Genomic DNA, 17,666 nt, shown 5'->3' with positions numbered 1-17,666 from the left:
CTTCCTTATTATTTGACTGAAAATTTACATTAAACAGACTAAATCACTAGTTAAAAGTAGAAAAACACTCAGAAACCAGTCATATTTGAAAACAGGCTCAGAAAGTCCCATTGGTTTCTACTGTGGCTAACACTAGCAGAGCTAGCAACACTATCTGTCCTGGATACGTTTCTGCCTGTCTGAGCTGGTTACGGTTCCTTTTAGTCATCACTCTCCAGTTTAAGAAACACAGTCACCAAACAGCTTTAGCTCCTTTTTCCATCAATAAATCTGTGCCTGTTTCCATCGGGGTAGTAAAGCATGACAGTGTTACAGCGTTATAGCAGCAGCTGTCAACCAGAGCTACAATAACAGATAGTGACTGTGGACTAGACTCACAGTTTGGGCCTGATATAATAACTATTTGTTAAACTGACTAAAAATTCTGGTGAACACTTGAAATAAGGTTTTTTTTTTTTGCCAGATTTTCAGGCAACTAATCTTACACATCTCTAATAAAAAAAAGGATCAGAGGGCAAATAAAACTGTAAAACTGTTTGGTAAGCTCTTAATAATTCATTCAGTTTAACCATAATTATCCTGTCCTTAAGTCAAACTTAGAGAAAGTTTGTTACTTTATCCGTTTTAAATTCTTTTAGCCCATAATAAGAAAGTTATCAGGTAAAAATGATGAAGAATATAATTAGTATTATTTACTGGAACAGAAACGCAGATGATGCAAGCTAAAAATCTTTCCTATGAAACAAACATAAGTCGCAAAGTTCACAACCACCTCCAGACTCATTGTTTAACAGTCAGAAAAAATAAAAAACAGAGAAACTTCCTAATTATTTGACTGAAAATTTACAATAAACAGACAAAATCACTAGTTAAAAGTCCAAAAACACACAGAACACAGTCACATTTGAACACAGGCTAAGGAAGTCAGATTGGTTTTCTATCTTGGCTAACACTAGCAGAGCTAGCAACACTATCTGTCCTGGATATGTCTGCCTGTCTGAGCTGGTTACGCTCCATTCCAGTGATTATTTTCCAGTTTAATTAAAAAAAAAAAACTGCTCCTTTTTCCATCAATAAATCTGTGCCTGTTTCCATCTGGGTAGTAAATCATGACAGTGTTACAGCGTTGTAGCAGCAGCTGTCAACCAGAGTTACAATAACGGATAGTGACTGTGGATTAGACTCACAGCTAAGATGCAGCATTTTGGGCCTGATTTAATAATAATTTGTTATTATTTGCTAAACTGACTGAAAATTTTAATGAAGACTCTAAAAAGTGACGACGTCCAGATTTTCAGGTGACTAATCTTACACATCTCCAGTCCAGTTTAACCGAAAATAATAGGCCCTGAGTCAAACTTAGAGAAAGTTTGTTACTCTATCTGTTATGGATTTTCTTGGCCCATCATTAGAAAGTTGTCAGAAAAAAATGAAGAAGAATATGATTAGTATGATTTCCTGGTCACCCCAGCGTTGTGGATCTAGAGATGAAACTCCAACTTCTCCTCTCGGATCAGCCAGAGCTTTAATCTTTTGGTGTTTATCGTTTTTTTTAAATCGATCAGCTCAGAATGGAGCGCGGCTCTTTGCATATTTATCCAACCGCAGCATCACGAGCACGTTCACAGAGAGATGAAAAGATATCTGAGTCATCATCCAAGCAGGGGGTCCGCTCCGAGTCCGGGGGGATCTGCACAGAATATAAATACATGGAGAGAGAAAGAGAGGAGCGCCTCCTCTTCGTCCAGTTTGCAGTAACACGCTAACGTGCCTTATGTCGGTCACAACGTGCACAAAGCAGGAAACAAACCAAAGCTTCGTGTTTTACTCTTTAAACGAGAGGAAAGACACTTTTTTCAGACGGTCTTAGTTTGATACTCAGAGTGAGGAGCGTGTGTGGTTCAGTCTCCACGGGAGGTCGATTCACAGGAAACATCAGAGAAATCAAAGACTCGTAAACACAGATCAGTCTGCGATTCTCTGACGCAAGGCCGAGCCAATCAAATTAACACGTTTGGAAACCTCAATGAGAAAAAACATCACTTTGAAGCTCAAAATTAATGCTAGTGCCCCCTAGTGGATGAAGATTGTAATGGCAGGATGCTTTTCAAATTAAATCTGAATGAATTGCTTCTGCATTCTTGCGATGGTGAGGTCTATTAATTGATTCGTTAACTCCAGAGAAGGAGGATGTGATGAAAGAAGCATCATCAAACCATCAGATGGTTAAACAGGAAGTAAATAAACATCAAATATTCCTTTTTTTGTGCATTTAATTAAAAAAATAAGTCAATAAAACTCCTTTTTATGACAGTTTGATGGATAATACTAAAAAGCTTGTTGTGTAACAGTGAATCGAGGCGGTAAAATAAGCTCAAAGTCAGTTTTCGTCCTGACTCCTCCCACAGGAAGTCCTGATTCTGCTGTTTTCACATAAATCCCGCAGATTTCATTCCCTTCAACTTCCTGTTTTAAAGCGGCTGCCTGCGCCTCTTCTTCTTCCTCCTCCACCTGTTCAAACCCTCACACACACACACATTAACACACACTAACACACACTCAGTGGGTAGACTCAGCCGGCGTGTTGGCTCAGATCGTCCGGTGAATGACGCGATCGGTGTCTTCGTGGTTTAACTCGCTTTTAAAGAACTCGCCTACTAACCACGTCTTCTTCATTGCTTCGTTGTTGCTCGTGTAAATATGATTTTATTTATTTTTCTTTTTAATATCCTCATTATTCGTTTTGTTGCCATATTTTCATGCCTAAGCCATTAAGATTTTTAATTAAACAGTATTTTCTTTAACATTTGATCCGTGTCCTTTCTTCGTGATGACTGCAGACTGACTTCATTCTTGAGGTTAAAACCTTAAATCCTCCTTGATTAGTCCACAAACTTCCACTTCTTCTCAGTCAAGCTGCTTTTCTTTCAGCTTCAAACTTCTGCAGCTGTTTGCAGGAAATGTTTGGCTGAAGATTTGTCTGCTATGAATCCTCTAAATTCTGAAAAGGTTTGCGTTTTAGCTTCTCCTCTCTGGATGTAGCTGTTTCACCATTTTCAGGTCAAACTATAAATCTGTTTAATACTCAAAGTGATTCATCTGGTCTCTACAGAAAAGGGTTAAGGCCACTGGAAAACAAAAACAAAAAAAAACAAACAAATATGTTCAATTTTTTTTTTTAATAATTTTTTTCAGGGAAAAAAGTCAGAATTCTGAATTTAATCTAATATGTGTGCCTTTTTTTCACACACACACACAAAAAAAAAATAATTGTATTTTTTTTGTGTGTATAAAAAAAAAATCAAAAAATTTTTCACACAAAAGAATGGATTTTTTTTTTTTTAAGTGTTTGTAAAAAAAAAAAAAAAAAATTTTGGCCTTAATCCTCTTCCGTCTTGTTTCAGCTGAGTTTGCCTGTAAATATTTAAAAATCCTGGCCCTACTGGAAGACAGAAATATCACTCTACAAAAAATATTTTTGTGGAGAAATTAAAAAAATAAAAAATAAAAAAATTACAGTGACTCCTTTAAACAGGCTTTGTGATGAAGTATTTTGAGAACAAGACCTGGCATTTACTCGATTTTCACCGTGGGTGGAAGTGGATGATATTCTGTACTCGCCAGCCATGCTCCACAAAGTTTGACAATTTAAACTTTTTTTTTTGGTTAGCTAAGAACTTTCGCTACAGCTTTAATCCAGTGCTTCGCAAAATGTATTTTTTGCATCATTAAATTATCAGGAGGTCAAGAAAATTGTGAATATTGGTGTGATTATACCTGCAGGAGCTGTTTTTGGTGACCTCAGGGATGCAAAAACTAGATGCAAACATCACTTTGTCAGTTTAATGCTTGTGCAAACAAATACTGAGAAGTTAGCATTTGCATTTGTGGATTGTCACCTCACTGATTTGTGCACAACGCTATGAATAATCTCAAATGTCCTGTTTCTTAGTTTATAGGAAAACAAACTCTCTGGATGCTGAATAATTAGATTATTAAAACTCAGGTCTGAGCATCCTTAAACCTCGTCCATGAAGCCTCTGCAGAGTGTGAGCGCTGTAAAATCAAAAGTGAGTAAAAGGTGATAAATAAAACTTTGGCTCTGAGCTTTTTCTCAAACCGCCCTCATTCCTCATCTCAGAGGTCGGTGAACGTTTTTGAGGATTTGTGATGTGTTTAGCAGCGTGAGGGGCGGCCATGAGGAGCCTCAATTCGTTACAGATGTGATTTTTTTTTTTTTGTGTGTCTGGACTTCAGCTGAAACCTGAGCTCCTGTTGGAGACTCTGCAGCTCGTGCTGACAGCGGTCTGGACGCAGCGCTGCTTCCTGTCTCACTGTGGGACTGAGCAGAACTAACAGAGCTAACAGGGAGCTAACAAAAAAGCCAAAAAAAAAAACCTAACATACAGCTAACAAAAAAACCTAAAAAAAAAGAAAAAAAAAAATCGAATGGAGAGCTAACAAAAAATCTACAAGAGCCAAAAGATCACTGAAAGAGAGCCAAAAGAGCTAACTGAGAGCTAACAGAAAGCAAGAATGGCTAACAGAGAGCTCAGAGCTTAATGAGAGCTAGCAGAAAACTTGCAGTGAGAGATAACAGTGAGAAAACAAAAACCTAAAAGAGCTAAAATAGAGCTAACATAGAGCTAAAAGAGCCAAAGTATTGCTAAAAGATCGCTAAGAGGAAGCTAAAAGAGCTAACAGAGAGCTAACAATAAGCGAGAAGAGCTATTAGAGAGCTAAAAGGAGATAAGGAGGAGCACAATGAGAACTTAAAGCGAGCTCAATGAGAACTTACACAGAGCTAACTCAGTGAAAGCTAACAGGGGCCTAAAAAGAAGCTAACAGGGAGCTAAAAAAGAGGCTTAAAGAGAGCTAAAAATGAGCTGAAAGAGCTTAAAAGGAGTTAAAATGGAGCTAAAAAGGAGCTATCAGCTAGAAGAAGATAACAGAGCTTAAGAAGATGCTTACAGAGAGCTAAAAAAGGAGCTAACAGAGAGCTGAAAGGAACTAACAGAAAGCAAAAAAGGAGCTAACAGAGCTTAAAGAAGATAAAAGAGCTATAAAAACAGAACTAAAAAGGAGCTAAAAGAAGATAACAGAGCTAAAAAAGGAGCTAACAGAGAGCTAAAAAGAAGCTCACAGGAAGCTAAAAAGGCACTAACAGAGATTAAAAGGGAGCTGACAGAGAGCTAATAGAAGATAACAAAGCTAAAAAAAAAAAGAGCAAACAGAGAGCTAAAGAGAAGCGAACAGAGCCTAAAGAAGATTAAAGAGCTATAAAAAAGCGCAAACTGAGAGCTAAAAGGCGCTAAGAGAGAGCTAAAAGGAGCTAACAGAAAGCTATAAAGGAGCTTACAGAGAGCTGAAAGAAGATAACAGAGCTAAAAAAAAAAAAAAGATCAGAGAGCACAGTGAGATCTAACAGAGAGCTAGAGAGGAGCTAACAGGGAGCTAAAAGGCTCTAAAAGAGAGCTAGAAGTGGCTAAAAGAGAGTTAAAAGAAGCTAACGGTGTGTTAAAAGAAGCTAAAATGAGCTAAGAGAAGCTGAAAGAAGCTAACAGGGAGCTAAGAGAGAGCTATAAGATGCTAACAGAGCACTTTCAGAGAGCTCACTGAACTTCATGTTTTCATTCTGAGGCTTCATGCTGTGACCACACTGTGACAAACTGCTCCTCTGCTGGAACAAGGACAGAAACACAGACTTCTCTTTAAATGAAACCTTTTATTTGGCATTGTTTTTTGCAAAAAATATATAAAAAAACGCAAGCATCAAAGAATCACATGTACAGTACTTAATTTACACACATTTAGAAAAAAGAACAGAGTGTGAAGTTTCAAACTTGTCTTCAACTGGTGATGATCCAGATTAATAAACCAAAAAGTTATTTCTAAGGTCAAACTGAGGAGAGTGAGGCTTTCTCTAAACAAACATCATCATCATCATCCTCAGACTGACTGAACGAAGGTTTCTCCTGAGGAGGTTCTGTACCTGGATATCTCTACAACTTCAACACCTTCAGTGGAAACGGAAAGAAAACTGATCTCTACTTCGTTAACGCTGCAAGTCTTCTGGGCAAGATGGCGCTCTCAGCAACAAAACAATCTTTTCACAATCAAACTACACAGTGAGAAATCAGAACATCGTATTCACAACACGGGCTTCAGAGGAGCCGCTGTGTGTGTCTGCAGGCTTCAGCAGGTTTTGCAGGAAACGTGCAGACACACACACACCGACGCGCTCTGAAGCGACTCACTCTCAGTGGAAACACAAACAGAAAACACACAGATCAAACCAAAGGAGAAAAAATTCAGTGTATGATGCAAAACACAGGCACAGCAGATCACTAACCTTTGACCCTTTGACCCTTCGACCCTCAGATCAGCCCAAGGCCACACTAGCAGGTCTGTACATGTATTTACACACAGCTCGAGGGCTGACAGCAGTTTGCAGGAGACGCCTGAAAAGAGTCAAACTTACTGATTTATGTTTTTATCGCTTCTTTTGGTGAATTTAAACCGACCAATCATCAAACTGAAGCTCCAACAGACAGCGTTTGGTCTCTGACATCACTTCCTGGACCCATGAACACGGATCAACATGCACACGACCCCGACGCCACCGTCTGAGGATCTGAGTGCCAAAATATCTTAAATAACAAAATATATATAATATATACACTTTCATAGAAAAGAACTCAAACAGGAGCCGATGATGCGTACGTGACATCATCGCGGACGCACACCGAACGACGGCGGGAAAAAGCTGAACACGGTTTGAGGAGATGATCCCAAAGAAACGAGGGAAGAGAAAGAAAATACACAACTGTACAAACAAACAAACCTGTGTGTGTGTGTGTGTGTGTGTGTGTGTGTGTGTGTGTGTGTGTGTGTGTGTGTGTGTGTGTGTGTGTGTGTGTGAGGATCTTCTGAGTACTGCTGAGAACAGAGCAGGTTGAGGGATGTCCAGGCTGTGATGTGATCCAGACCGCTGCTTTACTGTGGAGACAGAGAACATCAGGGTCACACACACACACACTCCTGGACTCTGACACTGAGTGAGTCAACTATCAACCGTCTTCACTTCAGTCACACTTTGTTCTGTTTCACCATCGTCACTTCCTCTGAAATAAACACACACGTCAAAACCTGAAAAACAGCTGAAAAACTGTATGAATTTACATTTTGGTCTATTGGATCTTAGAAAGTTTCTAGGCAGAGTTTCAGAAAAGAAAAATGGGAGTGAGACAAAAAAATGAAGTAATGCATTAAAAAAAACAATTGAAGGGAAACAGTCTGTTCATCAGCTGATCAACAGTTGGAAAGCACAGATTAAAATCCCTAAAATAGAAATAAAAGTGTTAAAAAAAGGACTCAGTAATGAGGAGCTCCACCGTTCTTGTTGAGCACTTCCAGTATTTGTTTCAAGGCAAATTGATTTATAAAGCACAGTTCAGCTGCAAGACAAAGAGCTTCACTGAGATATAAAAAAAACCTTAAAAAAAAATTAATTAAAATCGAATAAGGTAAAATAAAACAAAAATATGTTATAAAAAATTTAAAAATAAAATAAGGTTAAACATATTCAAATCAAAAAAAGCAAAACAAATTAAAATGAAATGAAATAAAATTAAATAACTTAACTTTTGGATTGTGTTTTAACCTTAACTTATGTTTTTGCCTACAGGTTGTGTTATAGCCTTTAACTCATGTTTTAAACTTTAACTCATGTTGTAGCCTTTAGCTCGTGTTTTAGCATTTTAGCTCATGTTGTAGCCTTTAGCTTGTGTTTAAGCCTGTTAGTTGTGTTTTAGCCTGTTAGCTTATGTTTTAGCCTTAAGCTTGTGTTTGAGCCTTTGAGCTCATATTTTGACCTTCAGCTAAGGTTATAGACTTTTAGCTCCTGTTTTAACCTTTAGCTCATGTTGTAGCCTTTAGCTCGTGTTTTAGCATTTTAGCTCCTGTTGTAGCCTTTAGCTCGTGTTAAAGCCTCTGGCCCCTAATTAAGCCTTTGTCTCATGTTGTAGCCTTTAGCTTGTGTTTTTACCTTAAAGCTCGTGTTGTAGCCTTTAGCTCAAGTTTTAACCTCTTGCCTTTTAGCTAATGTTGTAACCCTTACCTTATGTTTTAGCCTCTTGCTCAAGTTTAAGCCTTAAGCTCATATTTTAGCTCTTTAGCTCATTGTAGCCTTTAGCTAAGGTTATAGACTTTTAGCTTGTGTTTTAGCCTTTGGATCATTTTTTAATCTTTAGCTTAGGTTATAGCCTCCAGCTTGTGTTTTAGCCTTTGGCTCGTTGTGTAGCCTTTAGCTCATGTGTCAAACTTTAGCTTAGGTTAAAGCCTGTAGCTCATTTTTTAGCCTTCAGCTTAGGTTATAGCCTTTAGTGTGTGTTTTAGCCTTTAGCTCATATTCAAACCTTTAGCTTAGGCTATAGCCTTTAGTGTGTGTTTTAGCCTTTAGCTCATATTCAAACCTTTAGCTTAGGCTATAGCCTTTAGTGTGTGTTTTAGCCTTTAGCTCATATTTAAACCTTCATCTTAGGTTGTAGCCTTTAGCGTGTGTTATAGCCATTAGCTCATATTTAAACCTTTAGCTTAGGTTATAGCCTTAAGCGTGTGTTTTAGCCTTTAGCTCATATTTAAACCTTTAGCTTAGGTTATAGCCTTTAGCGTGTGTTTTAGCCTTTAGCTCATATTTAAACCTTTAGCTTAGGTTATAGCCTTTAGCGTGTGTTGTAGCCTTTTAGCTCGTGTTGTAGCCTTTAGCTCATGTTTCAAACTTTAGCTTAGGTTATAGCCTGTAGCTCATTTTTTAGCCTTTAAGCACATGATGTAGCCTTTAGCTTGTGTTTAAGCTTTTAGCTCAAGTTCCAGCCTTTTAGCTCAGGTTATAGCCTTTAGATTGTCTTTTAGCCTTTTAGCTAATGTTGTAACCCTTACCTCATGTTTTAGCCTCTTGCTCGTGTATTAGCCTTTAGTCCCTGTGGTTTAGCCTTTAGCTGGTGCTCTATCTCTCTTCTGTTTATCTCTCTTATTCTATTCTCTCCTTTTTCTGTCTGACAGTTCATCAGGCAGATATCTAGAAGGGAGACTTTTTAGGATCACTGAGAAACTTCTCACAGGAACCTAAACTGTTGTTTGGAACAAACTGCTTCCTCATTTTTTTGTCTCTCTCCCATTTCTTCTTCTTGCATTTCAAAACTCTACTTTAAACGTTTTTAAATAAAATGTTAATGCAGATGTAAATTTGTTCAGTTTTTTAGCCTGTCGTCAGATTTTGATCAGGTGTATTTACTCTCCTGTGAGTCATTTTAACATCGAACACCACGATGGACGCAGCTCTGGAGACACATGAGAGTTTCTCTTTTCTTAAAGTCAGAAACCGTGAACTCAGCTCTGTCTGATCCTCATTTCATCAGTTTGTTTTCTTTGCGCTGGCAGCGAGCTGAGTTTATTCACAGCTGGTTAATAATTAATGAAACTGCTGCAGCTTTTAACCTGAATCCGTTAGTTATCCCAATAAAAGCAGCTGAGGAGACGCTGACCATCAGAGCTGAGCTGCTTTCTTTGCACGGTGTGGGCTGCAGGTGTGAACACTCGTCTGCCTCCAGGGGGCGCTCTCAGGTCTCTGCATTGTTAAATGTCTATAGTCACCTGGTCATTGGGCCCCTTTTTGTCTCCATTCACAGCCTTCAGCAGCACAGCGTCCTCAGTCTTTGTGTTGCTCTTCATCTCCACAACAATGTCGTCTTTGGTGGTCTTCTCTTTGGTGCTGCAGACAGAGCGGCGGGTTAGAGCGCGCGGGGTTAGCACAAAGAGAGCAGGTGATCGTCAGGTTGAAGAGACATTTTTCTTTTTCCAATAAGTTAAAGTTTGCAGCACTCACATCTCCTGCTTCCCCGAGCGTCCGCAGGGGATCTTCCCCTTCTTGTGCAGGAAGTAGAGGACGCTGCCGAGGATGGCGAGCAGCAGCAGACACAGGATGATGACCACGATGATCACCCCGCTGCCCTCCGCTACACACACACACACACATACACACACAAACGAAGAGAGGAGTCACACATTAGGATCAAGTTAATGAGAAATATCCAACAAAAGGTGCTTTTCAACAGCAGGAACTTTCCCCACTCTTGGGTCTTACTTTCGAAAAGTTCAGGAACTTTATGGGTCAAGGTCTGAAATGCTAAAAGTTTCTAAATTGAGGAAGTTGCTGCACTGTTTTTGCTTCACCTTCTCTCCACAACAACAAGCGTTTTATAAATCCTCAACCGGCTTCACCTACGACGCCCTGCCTGACGTGGGAACCTCAGGCTGCAGTGAAAACACAGAAAGTTCCTGGTCCTTCTGGTTGAAAAGCACCATTTGACAGAGACTGTGCAGTGTGAAGATGCTCCAATCATGCAGGAAAACCCAAAGAAAAAGAGGCAGCAGGTTGCATTGTGGGAAATGTAGGATGGAGCGCTCCTGCAGACTGACCTTAACGAGAAACAATCACCTAAAAACATCCGTTTTAAACACAGTTTTCTTTGTGACTTGGCAGAAACACTGACAGGAGGGAAAAACTGAAACTTCAAACTTCTTTTGCGTCTCTTTAATTAGCAGGATTAATTCACACAGTCCATTTTTTCGCTGCATAAGAACGATAAGCAAAGCGTGAAATTACATCGATTTTATTCCAGCGTAATTTAACTTACAGGACTGCAGGAAAATGTCATTTATTTTGTGCAGCATCTGTGACCCGAGCTTTCATAATTGACTTTACTCAGATAACGTGATCCTTACAGACGCAGGAGGAGGAGGAGAAGTTTCTCTTCTTCTTCTTCTTTCTATAACACAGTTCACTTTGGACTTTTCATTTACTACACTGAGCTGTTTTTAGTGTTTCCTGCTTTAATTTTTAGTATCATTTTTTTTTTTTTTTACCTATAAAGAAATGGAGAGACAGAGCGAGGCCTTCCTGCTAAATTTTTGCTGTTTTTCTGCAACACAGAGTCTGATCCATGCCTAAATATGGGCCAAAACTTATTCAACTACAGTAATAGTACAAATATTTTATTACCTCCCACATGTTTGGGGTGTAAGCTTCAGTTAAAGATCAGTAAAAAATGCATGCATGTATTTTTGGAGCAAGTGTGGAACGGAGACGCGATCTTGGTCAGAAATAGACCAATATGTTTTTTTTCAGGGCCAATACCAGTTAGGGGTGGGAGAAAAAAATTGATGTATTGTAGTATTGTTTTTTTTTTTCTCAAAGATTTTAAATCGTAATTTTTTTGTTCACAATTTTTTTTTTTCCAAATGTTAGTCTTTTATTTTAGTCTTTTCTTGGAAACTGGGTAAGAAAAAAGCTGAGATGTCAGATTCCCTAAACAAATCCTAAAAACTGACTCACATGTGACGTGCATTTTTGAGGAAATGAAACAAGTAAGTCTTTAGACATCATCATCGTCATCCAACTTTTTCACATAGTCTGGTGTTGAAAAGAGAACTAAAAATCACAAAATTGTGTAATATCGAAAAAGTGCAATTTATGTCAAACTGGCACCACAAAAAATATGAAAGAATCAAATCGGGAAAAAAGTGTAATGTCCCAGCCTGATTATCAGTGATCCAGGAAGCTGACAGCCGATATTTTGGGTTGATTTTCATTTACAGTAAAAGTGAAAATATTGGTGTCAAAATTTGGGATAATATGAACTCTGACACTACACTTAGTTTAAATCCTGTAAGCATATGTTTATTGAACAGCTCCCAGGCTCAGCAGCCGTCTGATAAATTTAAATGAAATTTAACAAAATAAAAATAACTCCCTAAAGTTCTCATCAGGAAGTCAAGTTTTCAAAAAATGTCTGTGTCACAGTCAAACATTTAAGGTCTTATCAGTTGCGATTATAAAAAAAAGGCTATCCTACATATCTTCAGAAGTGCATTTTGCTTAACTGGAACCAACACAATCCTCCTTCATTGACTCCATTCAAGCAAACTTTGAACCAAACTCTACGTCTGGAACAACGCACATAAATCTAGAAAAACGAGGGGGATCTTTTCCTGAAAATATGGAAACCACTGATGGACCTCTGACATCTATGTCGCTCGACAGCTCATGCTCTGACTCTGAGTGTAAAGGCCATGACCATGGTTTATTCATGTATTTTTATTTTGTGTTTGTTTTGTTTTTGTCTTTCTCTTTAAACCAATTTACTTTTTAACTGTCTTGTATATATTTTTTGTCCTGTTTCGTCTAACTCTCCCTTTTGATACTGATTCTGTTAGTCTTGGTTTTGTTCTTGCATAAAACGTGAAAATACATAAATAAAAAGATAATTGAAAAAAAAAAAAAGGCTGATCTGCTTCAAAATGCTAAATATCGGCGCCGATAATCAGTCTATCCCTGATCTCTGTTGAGCACTAAGCAGCTTGGTGGAACTTCAAGCTGGGAGCGATGGAGGCGGCGAGGAGCAGAAATCCTCACATGCTCTGGTGTTTACCCTCCTTTGTGACTGTGTACCCTCCCCTTACTATGCCACCTGTGTCTGATCATCCAGAGATGTCACTTCTCCTTCTTCCTTTGGGAAGACTTTGGAACTAAAACCAATAAATGTTGGCGACACTGTCAATTGATTGATTGGCACTTTTTCTTAAAACGTGGTATTTACTTTTCTTCTCATCTATTTTGTAATGTCCCTTTTAAATGTGTGAAGGAGCCTGTTTCAATCTATCTATCTATCTATCTGTCTATCTATCTATCTATCTATCTATCTATCTATCTATCTATCTATCTATCTATCTAAATGTATTACTAGGGTAAGTCCGGATAAAAAATATTTATTTCAAATTTAGAGAGTAACAGCTATAAAAATGATTACTAAGGACTGAAAAAGAATTATTCACCAGATATTAAAAAATGGATAGCCCCAATACAAGAAGTACAGATGAATGAAAAGATCACTCACAAAATAAGGAACATGGAAAATGTCTTTCATAAAAAAAAGAAATTGGCTGCAAACTCATTAAACATAAAAATTAAATAGAAAAAAAAACAGATTTAGTCATAGACCTTGCTAGCAAAATTTCAGATTAAATTAAATTAGATGTTTTTTGTTTTTTTTTTATTTTTTTTTTATAAAGAAATAACCAAATTTAACCAGTATATATAACCATTTTTTAAAAAATATTTTAAGTATGTGTGTATATGTATACATGTATGTTTTGTATTTGTTTTTGTTTTGTTTTTTTGTTTTTGTGTTTTTGGTTGCTTGTGCTGTTTTCATTACTATTATTATTTGAGACGATTCAATTTGATAAATGTTAAGTTTTGACTCTGAAAAAAAAAAAGAAAAAAAAAAAAGCTGATCTGCTTCAAAATGCTGAATAACTCAAACACTTCTTTCGCTGACACATCTGACCTCTTTGTTTTGTTTTTAAGGGTTAATCCTGCTCTGACTGTGGTATTTCCTCGATTGCGTCTGTTTTTCTTTAATTTTCCAGCCCAGGTTTTGGTCGCAGACTCTTTCACGGATCCTCATTTCATTAAACCAGGGCTGCTGTTCACTCCTGATCCAGATCTCTGACTCCTCGTTACGTTGGCGTGTAAAATGAAGCTCATAATTAACTCTGAAAACAATTACAGCTACAACCTCACTTTTCCTCCTGCTCCGTGCTCTCTGAGATATTTTTAGGAAGCTTTCCTTTTTAATTCCTGATGTTTTTAAGAGTCTGAATCGCTCGTTACTGCCTGTTGTTTTCCCCGCAGGCTCGTGAAGGCTTTAACGGCGTGCAGCGACGCCTCAGACTGAGTCAGAAAATTGCAGCGTAATAAAATCTTTCCCTGCAGTTTCACCTGGTATGTAACAATCCACAATAAAACACGAGTTTGTCTGGAAAAGCTCGTGAAATTGAGACTCTGTTTTCCTCCTTGTTTACGTTTGTTTAACATAAAAATCTGAAATGTACAAATATGTTTTTGTTTTTTTTTCCAGCGCAGAGGGTTTGGTCCAGGGATGGTTTTCACCGTCGGGGGCTTGAATTTGCTGCTGCTGTGATTTTTCTGGCAGAATCAAACAGAATATTTAATGTGCCCGGAGGCCGTCCAAAAGATCTGCCATAAACCCAGCCCCTGTATGGAAATGATAAATAATGTACGCAGCGCTCCAACCCTTCATTGTCACAGGCAGAGTTAGGATGAAGAGCGAACTGAGGAAGAGAGCGTGAGAGAGGCAGAGACGGCGAGCGGCGGTGAGCGGCGGGGCTTACCGGGAGAGAAGGGGGCGGTGGAGGTGAGTCTGGGAACTGTGGACAGGTAAAGAAACACTTAGTCCACCTCTGACAAACACACACTGTCATTTCTCAGCTTCAGGATGTAGAAATATTCCCCCATCACTCTGGAGGTGAGATTAAAGCAGAGCTGAAGAAAAGTCTGAATATAAAGCTTCTTTTTTTTATTTTTCAGACAGAATATGAAACAAAGCGAGCCGCTCGTATCTTCACAAGCAGCTGCTTCAACCAAAGACGTCTGCACCCAGAGGACTCCACACATGATTAATAGAATAAAAAACAAAACTTTCTTTGACAAAAGAAGAAGAAAAGTTACTGGATGCGTCTCTGAGCCGTTTAAATCAGTCTGACAGGAATAAAAGAGGAAGGTTGTTTCTCTGTTTCTAACAAAACTAAAAACTTGAATCATTTCCTTCTTCTTCAGTCCACTCGTCGTGACTCGTTGCCTAAATTCACCACAGGCTGTTAACGCTGAACAAAACACCCCGCTCCTTTTCCTGTTGATTTGATTTTGTACAAAGCAGAAACATTTATAACATCTGTCAATGAAGCCTGCCACTGCTCTCCTTCACCTCCTACAACATCAACAGCCCCAAAAAGTGATCAGTAGAGCATTAAAATCAATTTATGACATCAGATTCAAGTATTCTGTCAAAAATTAATACATTTTTTGCATTTTTTTTTACATTGCAAAATTTTCTGATTTTTTTTGCAATATTTGAAATTTCAGGTTTTGGACAGTTTTGAACAGTTATTAAGTTTATTTTTATTTTTTTGCAAATTTTTTTAGAATTTCAAAATTATAATTTTTCTAAATTAAATTTCTTGATTCCAATTTTTGGACATTTTTTCAAATTTCTAAATTATTATTATTTTTTTTAACCATTTCTCACATTTTTTAAATGTATTATTTAAAAATTTCTAAAAAAATAACAAAAAATATAAATTGGTCCAATTTTTAAAAATGTCAAAATTTTGCAAATGTTTGTATTGATTTCTTTCTTTTGCAGTTTTTTTTTTACAAATTGCTGAATTTCTGATTTTTTATTGTATTTTTTAATTACATAGTTTTTTGAATGGTTTAATCTTTTTTGATTTTGCAAATTTTTGGGGAATTTCAAAATAATTTATATTTTTTTCAAATTTCTATATTCCTTTTTTTAACATTGTTTTTTTGAAATAAATTGTTCTTTCACATTTTTCAAATTTTTGAAATTTTCTTTTTCACATTCTTTTAAATTAAAAAAATAGTTTGAGTTTGGTCATTTTTTTTAAATTTTAAAATTTTTCCAATGTTTGTATTTATTTAATTTTTTGCAGTTCTTTTACAAAACGCTAAATGTTCTGATTATTTTTATTTTTTTTATTAAATTGTTTTTTGGATGGTTTTGATCCTTTTTGATTTTTTTTTGATTTTGCAAATTTTGGGGGGATTTCAAAATTATTTATATTTTTTCAAATTTCTTAATTCCTTTTTTTTCACATTTTTTCATATTTTTGAAATTTTCTTTTTCACATTCTTTTAAATTAGAAAAAAATGTTTGAATTTGGTCCAATTTTTTAAAACTTCAAAACTTTTGTATGTAATAGAAAAAAAAAAGACATTACATGTTCAATTTCATAAATTAAAAAAGAACCTTGGTTTGATTATTATTTACTGGATTATACTGTGTACAGAATTTTATGCACTTCATTGTCTTAATAGTGAAGATAAAGTAGATTTTGTGGCTCTTGATTAACTTTAATCCAGGTGAACAGAAGAAAAATGGCTCCTATGAAAGTAAAGGTTGCAGACCCCTGATCATGTTCCTCATCTTCTTTACATGGCAGCTGCAGCCCCATAATTTCAAACTAAACAGTTTAGACCTTATAAACGCTGCTGTGGTCGATCATAAAGTACATCAAGAATATCTTTTTGTAAAATACTGTGTCTGACAAATCATTTGCAATCCTGAATTTTGAAATCTCTCTACCTCCTCCCATTGAGGGGGACGGGGATCTGATTGTCACACATTTACATATTTAACACAAACCCTGTGATAACTGGAGCAGGTTAGCTGGTCAGGATTAGTTTCTTATATGACTTAGTGCTGAGTTATGAAGCTAAACTCTGATCTGACTCAGCACGGAGCGTAAACTACATAATTATATTCTACTATAAATAAAGCAAAAGAGAGCCACAGCGTTAAAGCTTCTCCTCCTGCTCGTACAGTCTGAGGTTATAAAACAGCCTCTGATCAGCGCTCTCATCATGATGAGAAGCAGAGAAACACCCCACCACCCCCTGTGACTTTCATTAACACAGGCTTCAAAAGCAGGAGAAGTTAAAACTGGTTATCAGTGCAGCCTGTGAGGAGCAGAGAGCATCCTTCACTTTCCTCTGAAAACTTTTCTCTACAGCTCAGGACGTCGACCACAACGTTACACACGGTCTCATTCTTCCTCCTGAAAGGTTGGACGGATCAGATCCTGAGAGTCCACAGAGGGACTTAAAGAAGGACCCACAGAGACCCCCAGAAACCCCCTCAGTCAGAGGTTTCAGAGGTTTCAGACAGAGGAACAGAGAAAGGCTCTTACTGGCTTTGATGCTGAAAGCTTTGACCTCGGTGCCCATGTCGTTGGAAGCGTTGCAGAGAGCGCTGATGTCCGAGGTGACTTTGACCGACACCACGCTGTGGGTCATGTGCTCGTTTGCTTTGATCACAACTTCCTGCCAGTTCTGTGGAAACACACACACACACACACACACGGGATCCTAATCGTTAATGAATACACTTTAAAACTGAGAGATCAACACAGAAACCAGAGCGCTGATGGTTTTATAACTGGTTTAACTGTGAAAGTGATAAAATTAGAAGATGGATTGAGCAGTTTTCATCTGGAGGAACGAGTCTAACCCTGACTCCTCCTCTATGATCTACAAAAGCATATTAAAAAAAGCAGATTAACTGAAGCCGTAAGCAGCGATAAGAAGAGGACGCTGCAGTACTGCTTTTGGCCACTAGGTCTGGCTGTGACTGAGACATAGTTATAAGAACTTTAAAAGCAAATATCTAAATAAATCATAAAGAAAGCTCCTGTTAAAGGGTTTATTGAGCAGTATTCTAGGATGTTGTCAAATCATGAAATTGTTCGGCAGAGCGTTTTTTGAGTCGCTGTATCTCACTGAAAATATGTTAAATTGAGTCAAACCTGCTACACATGGAAATAACTTCTTTGAATTTTGTTTTTTTTCCTGATCTTAGTGTTCCAACAATGATAAAAAAAAAGTGTTTGTTATTTTTGTATTTTCTTGTGTGGAATTTAAAGGGTTAAAAATTCGTCTCAGATCTATCGTACATCTTACTGTATGTTCCTCAGGTCCAACACGTATCAAATATCCAAGTAAC

The 17,666-nt window shown here is 37.4% G+C and overlaps 1 protein-coding gene across 2 annotated transcripts in view; it reads right to left on the bottom strand.

Annotated features, from left to right (window-relative positions):
* Positions 1 to 5,715: 5,715 nt before the first annotated feature.
* mcama (melanoma cell adhesion molecule a) overlaps positions 5,716 to 17,666 on the bottom strand; it is a 113,645-nt gene continuing 101,694 nt past the window's right edge. The window contains exons 12-16 of one of the 2 annotated variants that reach the window (XM_074671890.1): positions 16,855 to 16,996; positions 14,257 to 14,292; positions 9,887 to 10,016; positions 9,655 to 9,772; positions 5,716 to 6,999 (exon numbers count right to left, since the gene is read on the bottom strand). In XM_074671890.1, the coding sequence (XP_074527991.1) occupies positions 6,997 to 6,999; positions 9,655 to 9,772; positions 9,887 to 10,016; positions 14,257 to 14,292; positions 16,855 to 16,996 (429 nt within the window). In that variant the 3' untranslated portion in view covers positions 5,716 to 6,996. The remainder of the gene's footprint in view (positions 7,000 to 9,654; positions 9,773 to 9,886; positions 10,017 to 14,256; positions 14,293 to 16,854; positions 16,997 to 17,666) is intronic. The other variant, XM_074671891.1, reaches the window with a different exon arrangement.

This window comes from Halichoeres trimaculatus, unplaced genomic scaffold (genome assembly GCF_033239565.1).
Source record: "Halichoeres trimaculatus isolate MK-OKI-2021-1 unplaced genomic scaffold, fHalTri1.1 fHalTri1_scaffold_6, whole genome shotgun sequence".
NCBI classification, from domain to species: Eukaryota; Metazoa; Chordata; class Actinopteri; order Labriformes; family Labridae; genus Halichoeres; species Halichoeres trimaculatus.
This window is presented reverse-complemented; position numbering and strand designations above follow the sequence as displayed.